This window comes from Stegodyphus dumicola, chromosome X1 (genome assembly GCF_044657685.1).
Source record: "Stegodyphus dumicola isolate Sdum_Otavi_A_Nest chromosome X1, ASM4465768v1".
Taxonomy (NCBI): domain Eukaryota; kingdom Metazoa; phylum Arthropoda; class Arachnida; order Araneae; family Eresidae; genus Stegodyphus; species Stegodyphus dumicola.
In genome coordinates this window covers 156,867,841-156,880,605 of record NC_140780.1, presented here as the reverse complement: position 1 = coordinate 156,880,605, position 12,765 = coordinate 156,867,841, and the positions used below count along the sequence as shown (strand labels likewise).

The following is a 12,765-nucleotide window of genomic DNA, read 5'->3' as shown; positions in this document are numbered from 1 at the left end:
CATATAAGGATATAATTTACGTAATGATGCGGTAAGTTTTTGAGTTTTTGAACACGTTAGGATCCTAAAAAATGTTAGCAAAAGTTAATGACGGGAACGAGATTTAAATAAACAAACACTGTTCTACGCCAATTCTGTAATTCGACAAAATGTGTTTCGCTTATATACCAATCTCTGCAAAAGGGTAAAAATTGTAACCAATGCAAAAATTTCTAAATTTACTTTTGCCGCATAAATTTTCCATAAAATGAAAAAACAACTTTCAATACCGATAAATCATTATATGAATGAATGAATGGTTAATCTTTACTGCAGAATACATAAACCTTATTTCCAACTTATGTAAAACTTTTCGCCCGCAAAATGAGATAAAAAAAGGTAAATGTATATTACGTCAAAAACTTCTTTACTTACATAAATAAAATCAAGTCTAAAATTTTTGCATTATTTAACATCAGTACTACATTTTGCATGTTAATATTAAAAAAAAAATACCTGACTAAATTACACATGAACGATTGTTTACAAGCCCATAATTTGTTTGATCAAGTGTGACTAAGCTGCAAAGTACTAAATAATATATTCTCTTGCAAAATCTTGTGGACTTTGTGATGTCTTGAAAAATCGGAACTGCAAATTATACGTATGATTGCTAAATATTATATTCGTAAGATAATTAATTGAATTAATTTCACAATCAGAGAGAGAGCCTGAAGAGAGCCTAAAGAGAGCCTGAAATGCTCTAACATACACATTTTCAAAACATAAAGTATGAAAAGCACAAATGCGATGGGACTCGAAGACATGAAACAAAGAACACAGTATCTGCAGAACAAAATTAAAAGGAAGAAAAGAGCATAAAATCTGCGAAACACAATAAATTACGGGCGGAAGGGGGGGACGTACTTGAAACTATTTTACGAATTATTCTAAGGGTTAAAAATATCACCTACTGCTGAAGTAGAATGTCTTTAAAAAACCATTTATGACTTACCTAAGAGATAAAAAGAAAAAAACATAAGTACACTATAAATTCATTAATACAATCATCCTATACAAGTAATCGAATATTTAAGAATGCTTTTTTAAAATCACTATTTATCTCTTACGCTGTTCATCTTTTACATTAAAAACAACATACTGTTGAACATTGAAGAATAGGGACCATAGAGATAGTTTTAATTATTCTAAGGGGTGTATCCATAATATTTTTTTACCAGTAAGACATTTTCCATTTTTTCTTTCCTTTTTGTTCTAGTGATCTCCTGCTCAAGTTTTATGACATTCTGTGACTATCTATAAGGTATTTCTCCCGCCTTCTTAGCATGCCTTCATGTTGTAGTGGTCAGTACACTCCGTGCGTATTCGAGAGGTCGGTGGTTCGAGTCCCGGAGAGGATATTGCTCATTTTTCATATCTCCTGCTTTCAGAAAAACATTATTACCTCTAAATATCTACTGAAAAGTTTAAACAGCTTGGTCTAATAAATTGCCTTAATGTCCTCAGACTAAATACTATTATAATCACCACAAGACATAAGTTGGACGCCAGAATGTTATCGATGGAAAAGAAACGTAAAATTTTAATTCACTTCCTCAGAATAATGATTTATTAATAATAAGCTACATTCATGAGATGGCTCTACCTAGCATACAGGATGGTTCAAAACTATATGTCAAAAATGTAAAGGCAGGTAGAGGCAATAAGCAGATTTCGTAATGTGTGTGCGGTAGTGCCGCATTAAAGCGCTAGCACTTAAAGCAGTATGAATCACAGGAAACTGAAAAGATAAGTAAAGGAAAACAAAATACTAACAGTTTACAATAGATCCTCGAAAGAGCGGCCACCAACAGCGATACAAGATTCACAGCGGCGGCGCATTGATCGGCATACATTAGAAAAGACGTCAGGCATGTAGAGCACATGTCCAGCAGCAACAGACAAGTGACCAACAAGATTTTCTGCAGATGTGACTGGACTCTCGTACACGAGGTTTTGAATATGACCCCAAAAGAAGAAATCTAAACAGGTTAAATCAGGAGAACACGGTGGCCAGGGAACTGGTCCGCCCCGTCCTATCCAGTTCTGGTAGTAGACACGTCCAGGTGATTCCTGATGTTCCGGTTGAAGTAAGTTGGGGCTCCATCGTGCTGGAAGAAAGAATAGAGTTCATCCGCGAACAGCTCGACGAACATCGACGAAAAGTTCAGGTAAGACGTCCTGTAGGAAGATGCTGTACATGTGGCCAGTTAAATGATTGGGTAGAATGTACGGTCAGATTAAGTTATCGTGAGCAATGCTTCCCCAAACATTAATGGAAAACCTTTCTTGGTAGGCGTGTGTTATTGTGTTATGTTGGTTATCGTGAGCGCACAGGTGAGAATGATGAATGTTAGTTGTACCCAACTGCGTAAAGGTAGCCTTATCAGTGAATAAAGCATCTACAGGAGGGAAAATTTGATTGCCTGTCGACTGCTATGGGTACCAACGAGCAAAGTTGAGACGTGGAAGATAATAGTCAGGAGTCATTGCTTGCACTCTCTGTAAATGATACGGATGTATTTCATCTTCATGTAAAGGCCTCGAAACAATTGCATGGCTCACACCCAGAGCACTTCCTACAACTCTCGAGCTTGACAAAGGATTGTACCCTACTGTGTTTAGCATTCTTTCTTCTATTGCAGGAATTTTGAGATATTTTCCAATGCCAGTATAACACCTGAACGCATAAGACGATCCACCCACGCTTAACTCTTGATGAAGATGCTCGAATGTTCTACTATCCGGCTGATTCCACTCCGGGAATCGCTCCCTGTACATCCTTTGAGTAGCTAATTCATCTCCTCGTGCAGCCCCATACATGAACTGTATGTCGGTAAACTCCGCATTAATGAAACGATTCACGATGCTCAAGATCTATGCGGGAAAAGAAGAATACAGTTAGCCTCGCACTCATCCGCTAGCCGCACTAGCTTTTATACGCCACACTCATCAATGCTTTCTACTGGCTCAACGCGGCATTACCGCACACACATTCCTATAAGAAATCTGCTTATTTAAGTCCCTCTACCTGCCTTTACGCCCACCAGCGGCGGAGCGGTAAAGTCGCTGAACACTGGTAGTTCGGTCCGAGGTTCGAATCACGCGAACGGGCTGGCTGCATTGGCGTTTTCGTGTTTTTTCCCATGTATAACGTGTATACGAGCCAGTTTCCCTTAGAAAGTCCTCCACGAAGGCATTCCTCCCATTAGGCAGATAGCCCTCGAGGCTTTGCTATAATCACACACACACACACACGATCTGCCTTTACATTTTTGACATATAGTTTTAAAACACCCAGTACATAGTTGTCGAAAACATTTTCAGAATAACTCGAAATTTGATTAATTTTTTTACATCCTTCTCTACTTATAATTTCTAAGAATCAACATATATTATTTAATATTTTTCATTCATGAGCTCACATTCACTTAGTTCTAAATTGTATCTTTAGTCAAATATTTACGTAATACCCAGTACATATACTAAAAATTGCTATTTTTCTCCTTCCTTTCTGCACGCCATCGTGGTGTAATGCGGGAGCACACTCGGCAGGTATTCGGGAGGTCCAGGTTCGAGTCCCGGTGAGAGCATTGCTCATTTTTCATGTCTCTTGCTTCATAAAAACCTAATGACTCTACAAAGGGACACATTCGTATTTGATTCGCTTTGTATAAAAATGAGGTCAGTGCTACGAAATCTACTTGTTGGGATTTGTTCCATCGTTCATTAAGAATTGACACAAATAATGCTTCATAACTGAAAATATTCCACAATAAATGAGTAAAATTTTAAAGCATGAGATATGACTAAAATATTTTCAGCTAAGTTTCGCATCATGAATCCTAATCTACCTTACAAGTTGACGTTATTAGTGATGCAATGTATGCTATCATTAAAGCATATAATTCAATTATTTCATAGAATAACTAGGTATTTCATGAATTCACTAGTTAAGTCGATTAAAGTGTATAATAGATTAATAAGTCACCCAACCGGGATAGTGGTTAGTGAAGCTGACTGCCAAACCGAAGATGAACTCGGAAAAGGCATGGATGTTCGAATGGAGGTGTTCGAATCCCGGAGAAGGCATGGATGTTTGTAAATGTATAGTGTCTGTGCGGCATGGGACACTTTAAATTTGAGGCAAACTGAAAGGCCTCTTGAGAGGTTGGTTGCAGAGGGGAAGCGATGGGAGATCCTCAGGACTCCCTCCTTCAAAATTTAGGCCGGAACTGAGCAAAGTCGTACTGTCAACAGTAGAGTGCGCAAGGCTCTTGCCAACGACAGGCGCAATCTTGCACTCCATGCCCCAATGGATTTCGTGGGCTTGCTTTCATGTTACTGTCAGACAATGGAGATAAGTCACGACAAAAATAACAACAATGGATTAATAATTTCACACTTTACTAATTGTTCTATAAAATAACTAGTTATTCTGTAGATTAACTAAAGACAGACTGTTAAAGTAAAAAATAAACAATCAAAACCAAAATTTAAAACAAAATTTAAATCAAAATTTAAAATAAATCCTTTGTTTTATAAAACAACTAATGATAAATCTCTATTCTCTTGAAAATTACATTTCATATTACGGATAGATTAACTGATAAATAATAAAATAAAACAGAATACATAAATCTGAAATCTTTCAGATTTTCTTTTTTAAATTACGTCGAAAGGGGCATTTTTGTAACATTTTGTGTGTTACCTTTATTTATTAAATATCATGTTCTTTGCACTTAAACCATAAAATTCAATTCAAAGGATATATTTCAAAATAATTTTGAAATGAGCATATCCTTTAGAATTTCTGATACATAGTCTAGCGCGCTGGAGACAAATCCCCCCCCCGTACAGTGTTGGAATTCCTCACTTTGAAATCGCCGAGTTTGTTAATCAAAAATTTCTAACAGCTTTACAAAATATGAAATAGGTAATAAAACAAATTAGAAATTCAAAATTCGGGCTTCCAGGTGCCCATATTCGAATGGAGGACTACGTTATTCAAAATTTGATGGCTCTAGGTATCGTTGTTTTATCACAATGCGAGGAACATATATTCATTTATGCAGATTCTTCATTATTTAATTTCTTTAAATATAATACAATACGATAATATTTGGTAGCAACAGTTTGAAAAGTGAAACGGATATTCAGAGCGATTCGACGCAAAATCGCAAAACGAAAACAATAGTCCCTTAGGGACAAAGCCCCTTTGAACTAATAATAAATATTGTTGCTATATTAATTAAACAGCAATAAAAAATAAGAGACTATACTACACCAATAGTTATATTTATATTTTTGCAACTTATAAAAATAATTAGGCTTCTTAGTCCTGCTTTCAATAAAGCAGGACGCGTGCCATCTTTGCTAACGATCAGGCATTTTCTAATACAATAACGAAGGTATTTACTAATACTTCATAACGATTAGGCCATCATTATTCTATAAAATAACTAGTTATATCGCAGAATCCAATAATTTTATATACTTTAACTGATTCATTAAGGTATATCATGAAATATAGTTATTTTATGAGACAGCGAATTCCAGGCCTTTAACGGCAACATAAAATCAGAGCTGTGAACAAAAGTGTTAGTTTTCAATCAGGGACATACGAAATCGTTTAGTTCCACAGACGGTAATCATTAATACGTTAGAGCAGAAAAATTGTTTCCCCATTTATTCTTTTCTTCCGAGGGACCTACCCTGAAACTAGATCTCTTTCCAAAACGGGGCGAAACAAAGTGTGGGAGAAATGAGATCTTCCCAGAGGCATCTTGAAAAAACCCTCTTTTCTAAGTGACCTTGGTAAGGTGCAGCTAGCTTAGCGTTTTACACTTAACACTCCCTCAAGACAGCCCTCTATAACCCTCCTGGTTAAACGAGAATTTGGCTGTTTTCTCCAACTCAGATTGGCGATAATATTTGGCGAGATTTTAGAGTTCCTTTTTTTCCGTTCCTTATTTTCCGAGTGACATTTTTCCGTTCCTTATTTTCCGGGGACATTCTTTCCGTTTCCTTTTTTCCCGGGTGACATTTTTTCCGCACACCTAAGAGGTAGGTGGACAAAGAATACGAAGAAAGTTTCGGGGAGTGTCATTGTGTGAGTTATTGCTGAGGGTCCCTTAACCTTGACGTCACAAGCCAGTTTCGATTCAGAGCGCAGGCCTTATCTATCTCGATGGTGACGCCTGAGTACGGCCGGAGCGTAATAACAGCTTTGAGAGAGAGTAGCCAAAAGGCAGACGCGCGCAAATCAGAAACTCTGATTCTCTCAGGAAGCCTCGAAGTTTAAACTTCGAGGTTTCGAGGCTTCGAAGTTCAAGAACTTCGAATACCGCTCCTCCTCATTAAGTATTCAGACGTGATTCTAAAACTACGTTCTGGCCGGAAGTCGTAAGTTGAAGTTAAAGATTTGATAGGAAAGAAGTTTCACTCAAAATTAAAACTGTTAATAAAATTAAAATAACCTTACAAGTATATAAAATCATTTTAAGCTAATTTATGCAGTTTTAAGAGCCCTTATATTAGTAGAAAATGTCTGTTTTTTTACTACTAATTTTAAATCAAGTATAAAAATTGCAACAGAGGATAATTTTCTTTCGTATGAAAGAAAATTTGTGAAACAAATTCTAATTGTTATAATTTCATGCTTTGTCACATGAGGCATAGATTATGAGGCGTATTACTAACCTGTATCTTCAGCTATTCGGATATCTTTCATATTTGCAGCCAAAATTTGGTCTTTGCGATTTTGAAGAAGGTCAGCGAGGGTCAAAATAATTTCGGCTCTTTGTTCTCCAGATATTTCTTGTAGTCTTCTTCCACCTTTTCTGGCTGTAAAGAAAGGAAACGGAGGTATTGACTTGGAACTAGAATGTACTTAAATCACGATTAGCATATTAGAGAAATCCTTCAATCACTATTAGTATAGCCGAGAAGTACGCTCATCAGGTTTGAAGCGATAGGAGAAACAAATGGAAACAAAAATAACAGCTTTCAAAATTCCTCGATGAAAATAAATTTTTATCTTTCCATTATGATCATTAGAGCACAGACATTCAGGCAAACCCCCATTTTTTTTGGCTTATTTGCGCAAAACACCATTTTTTTGCGAATTTTTGAGAAAAAAAGAATTATTTGGTACTTCCTGTCATAAATATCTATTCTGATGTTTTCATATGGTTTTATTTACCTCTTATTCTTATTAGATTCAATTTGTAGAGACATTAGGTTAATTGGAAAAGCCGAAGAGATGAAAAATTAGCAACGCCTTCACCGGGAATCGAACCACGGACCTCTGAAATAACGGCTCAGTGTGCTGGCCACTACATCACGATGGGGTGTGGTAAAATTTAATTATGACAAAGCACACTAGGGCTATCTACCTAAGGGGAGGGATGCCTTCATGGAGGACTTTCTAAGGGAAACCGGCTCGTATACACGTTACACATGGGAAAACCCACGAAAACACCCATGCAGCCAGCCCGTTCGCGGGATTCGAACCTCCCACTACATCACGAAGGCACCCCAAGAAGGTGGGAGAAATACCTTAAAAATTATTTGAAACATAATTACTTTTCCTCCTTTCGTTGCAGTCCGTGCTTTTACTTTGAAGTTTTCTCAACAGGCGACGCTGATCCTATGACGCAATCCGAAATGATTGCGCATTGGTCACAGATGTGCGTGTATGTCAGCCTCTTCGACTGAACTCAGGGAAGTTTGATTATGTAACAGTCCACGGGAAATGTGTATTTTATATATGCCGTATTAATGAAGTTGTTTTTACATCCGGAAAAATTTTAAATTTAAATTTTTAGTTCGGTTATGTTTGCGATACCTAAGTAAAAGTTAATGCGAGTTAGAAGGTAAATTTGTTTCGACAAAAGAATTGGGATCAGATATGTCCTTTACGGATGAAAGTGTTTTACTTCGCAAATTCTCTGAGAAATAGTTCAGTTTTGAAAAAGAAGTATCTTGTAAAGAAACTTAAAAAAATATTTAGGAATAAATCTACAAAATTAAGAGCTGCAGAAGGAAAGCAAACAATTCTGCGCAGTTGATGTTGAATCATCATCTAAAGAATCCTAATTTTCAAAGTTTCATGTAAAGTGTTTCTTGAAGCCAGAATCACTATGGAAGTTAAAAAAAATGAGCGTTTTTTTTTTTTTTTTTTTTTTTTTTTTTAATTCATACGAAAAGAACAATTCTTTAAGAATCTATGTGATACGAAACTAGCTTGATACTTGCGATAGCTAGCTCTTAGATCAAATCAGCGCAGAAATCGTGAAGAAAGATCTTTGTATAGCGATTGAGGAAATGACAAATGAAATAAGAAGATTCGTTGCATTTGTCATTTTTTTCGATGATACTCTGGAACCAATAAATGAAGTGTCTTAAATTTATTTACTGACAGTAGAAAAACTGAGGGAAAAGGAAAACCCTAGAGTTACCCACTTGTTCGCCTGTTCATTGGCATTACTTTGTCCACATGGAAAAAAGCATGATACAGTTCTCTTATTCTTAATTGATGTTTCACTATAGGAAGTCGATCTACCTTAAAAAGGCAGCTAAGTCCTTTTTACATTGATGATTCATTAATTGTACATAGCTCGTGCTTTACTCAGAACTTTTGAAAAAATTACAGGTATTTTTGCTGAAGTTGACTTATTTGTTTCAAATAAGAAAAAAAAAAATTTAAAGTTTCCTATAGAATCCAAGCTTTCAAGGAAATAATTCCAGATATGCCAAACTCATCGTTACGAGATAGGTTACTTTCTAAAAATCATTACTTCTCTTCAGATTTTGGAGGAATTCCAAAAATCGAATACAGTTTTTCAGATGATGAGCGGACGGCCATTAAAATCCTTAACATGTTCCTCTACTGCCTCTAAAGAGTAGAATGAGTTAGAATTTGTGTCTATGTATTTCAATGAACGTCCTGATTCATTAAAGCAACGTAAAAAAATATTTAAAAAAAGCATATAAAAATATTTAAAAAAAGCAATCTTCTCTTTGCTAGACTGCGATTGTTAAAACCGCTGAACACCAATAGCTCGACCGGAGTCTAACCTTTTGAGTGCTGAAGAATTTGCTTCTTTATATGGGAAAAGTGCGGAATAAAATACGTAGCTATTTGGGAGGGGGAATGATAGAGACTGTTTTAATAACATTTTAATTATTATATAAAAAAGAATTTTTACTAACAAAAATATTTTTTTATTCTCACTTATTGCAAGAGTGTTTTGCTGCACAAATTCACTGAATTCTTTTTTACTTCCCTGTACGAAGTAAAAAGGAAGTATTGTAATCGCGAAAAGTTTCAGGCAGCATATTTCAACGAAAATATCCATTTTGACCGCTATCCAATGCAATTTAACGATGGTTTTGCGTGATATCTGTACGTAAGGACAGAATAAAAGACTCGTTTCCTCCAAAAAAATTATAAAACTGCTTTAAAATTAATTCTGAAGAGAATTTTTCGTGGCGTCTGTACGAACGTATGTACGTACGTACGTATCTCGCATAACTCAAAAACGAGTAGCCTCAGAACGTTGAAATTTTGTATATAGGACTGCTATAACATGTAGATGTGCACCTCGTATTTTGGTTGCAATCGGCCGCACCAAACGTATATAAATATATTTATATATATATCCACTCTGTTACCCGGCTCAGTGATCTCAGTTTCTTTACTCTTATATGTTTGTAAATTGTACATTTTTTGCTTTAAAAATGATTGAATTATGTTGTTTTTATCTTCCGGTTAAGGATTTCATGCCTTTAGTAAATCTGTGTGCAATATTTTTAGAATTATCAGCAATTTTAAAGTTGTTTAATTGGCGCTAAGCCTTTTTTAATGGCGGCCATTGATGTTTACATTTGAAACAGGAGACTAGTGGATTTGTTGCCAATCTAGAGAAACTTAGCTTCGTAACAACAAAGATAACGCATTCATTTATTATTGCCAATTAAATCATGCTTAACTCTTTCTGGAATTTGTTTCGAGGAAATAAGTGTTTCAGATTTACTTCGTAATTTTTAATATAGATATTTTGAGTTTTTATGTATTTTTGCCTTCTCGTGAAGTGAGAACTTAATTAATTAAATGAGAAATACTCAATCGTCTGTGAAAAACTGTTTTTGTTTTGTTTGCTTAATTTCTTTTATACATCATTCTAGCTTTATTATAGTATTTGAATAGAACATGTGGCAACGATTAGATAATTCTTATCTTTAAATGATATAAATTTTGTGCATTATGAGTTATAATAGGAACGAAATATATACGTTAACTGTTATATAATTATTAGATTATATAACAGTTAGCTTAGTTTCCGTTATATAATTATTATATAAGTTAACTGTTATATAATTATTAATACTGTTAAGTGAATCTAGCGCCAGAGTGTCGCTATGGTAAACAAATACTAGAATGAATTTTAAAGAATGCATTTATTCTATTGTGGTTTATGCGCTGTCGGCGAAGTAGATTTAATTCAATCCAATAAGTTTAAATGAAATGCAAGAAAAAATGCGTATAATTTAATATTCCAATACAAGGAAGTCATGTGGTGTACACATCAGATTTTTTACATATATAGCGCAAATTAAGCTGGATCGTTTAATTCCGTTACCATTTTTTTACTGCATATCTCACACTGTCGCAACTTTCGTCTAGACAGTTTTTCTAAAGAAAACTTTTACCACCTTAGGAAAAGTTCTTTCATTACCTTTCCTGTTTTTTAAGCCAAGCAGATATTTTTGCATAATTGTTATGCCTTTATGCCATGTTGTTTACGGAAATGAGATTTTGTTATCAGCTGAAGCAAAACTTGACTTTTTCGAAAAGCAATGGTAAGGCCTTAAATTGATGCTTCATGTTTGTACAGTCCTTAACCGATATCATCCACTGAATTTATAAAACTTAAATCTAGAATAATAGACGCGCTTGTAAAATAACAGCAAAGTACGCTACACCATTATTATTATTATATACATGTTCCGCATTAAAGCACTACTCGGAAGGCAGGGACGCCTTCATGGAGGACTTTTTAAGGGAAATTAGCTCTTGTTAACACTTTACACACGGGAAAAACCACCACGAAAACGACCATGCCAGCCAGCCCGTTCGCGGGATTCAGACCTCGGATGGAACTACCAGTGTTCCGTGTGGGCCACGCTACCTGATTAATGGCCGTTTAAACGGGAAAAAATTTAATAAATATTAATCTATAGTTACACTGATTTACACAAAATACACATATAAAATTAAAACAGCGACTGAAGAACTTCAGCCAGAAAAGAATTAAAGAAACTATTTAAATTTATAATATAAGAGAGCTAATCGAAAATTTCTTTCCGAAAGAGTGAACAAGTCTGTAGTTTTCACTACACATGTCACGAAATTCCAAGGAAAAATTCAATTACTGTGTTCAATGACCTCTTCCAAAATCTATTATCACTTGCACTAAAATAGCATTTAATCTATTACAGAGTGAAAAAGAAAAAAAGAAGATAAAGACTAAATGAAATTTTTCAACCATTTGCAGCGTGTGTCTCTACAGAAACGGTGAGGCTCTTATGATCCGTGAAGAAAGTTCCAATTCTTCTTCCTTGAATGATACGCCCGACAGCTTGCTCGGCGGTCCCGTTACAAATGACAACAGCAACTCCACGCTCGAGGGCCCAACTTGCAGCACGAACCTTTTCGAGAAAGGAAGAGTAGAAAATAAATCACAAATTGAAAATATTTTACTTATTCTTTCTGATATGACGCTTGGTATTTAATTGCAGAATAGTCAGAAATTAAAGTAACAGCAGCCTTTTAAGTTTACTGGCAAGGATTCCAAATCTAAAATGCTTTTATACAAGTACTTATTCGTTCGTCCGTTTATCATAACAGTCATAGCTGAAGGAAGTTTTATGGTGGCTGGTTTCGCATCAGTTTCACTAATCTAATTTTGCATAACTTCAAAGCTTTGAAAACAGTTTTATTTAGTTATTAACGAGATACATGCAAACTAAGTAAATCCTTAGGTGCATAAAACGCAAATTTCCAACAAAAATGTACAATCCCACTTTGGTTCATGATAAATAGAGTATGTTTTTCTTTTTGTTACTATTTAAGTACATGTTCTTTTACATGTACATCTGTGAATTTAGAGAGAATGAATTCTATACTTTTTACTTATCATTAGATATTTTTACTATAGACATTTGTAAAATTATAGAATAATTACGTTTATTACAGAGCAGGAAACTTGAAAAATGAGCAACGCCCCTTCCGGGATTCAAATGCCGGATGCAATTACACCATGCAGGCGCAAGCGGTAAGGAAACAAGTCCTTACAATAATACGCATTTGCTTTATTATAACGTATGCCCCTAACTGTAGCTAGATCTTAACACAATGGTTCTTAGTTAATTAAATAAATAATTCGATACATTCTGAAACAGCAACTAATTTAAAGTCTAGCTGGGAATATGAATGGAACAGTTACTCAAAAGCAAAGTGTATATAATCAAATGCAAAGGAATTTAACTTTGCTTTATACATAACACTTAATTTAAAGGGAAAAACAAGACTTTATATATAGAGCTAGTTGATTTAATTAAGGTAAAATGCGCAATAGAAATCTACCAAGTGCAGGATGCTTTCTCAAAAATTCTTAAAGGGATCAGTTATTTGAATATGACGAAGGGAGAGGGATGCTT

The 12,765-nt window shown here is 35.0% G+C and overlaps 1 protein-coding gene across 4 annotated transcripts in view; it reads right to left on the bottom strand.

Moving 5' to 3' along the window:
* P5CS (Delta[1]-pyrroline-5-carboxylate synthase) overlaps positions 1 to 12,765 on the bottom strand; it is a 172,770-nt gene that overhangs the window by 42,132 nt on the left and 117,873 nt on the right. For all 4 annotated transcript variants that reach the window (XM_085808339.1, XM_085808341.1, XM_085808342.1 and 1 more), the window contains 2 exons: positions 11,592 to 11,754; positions 6,742 to 6,885 (listed from right to left, as the gene is read on the bottom strand). In XM_085808339.1, the coding sequence (XP_085664465.1) occupies positions 6,742 to 6,885; positions 11,592 to 11,754 (307 nt within the window). The remainder of the gene's footprint in view (positions 1 to 6,741; positions 6,886 to 11,591; positions 11,755 to 12,765) is intronic.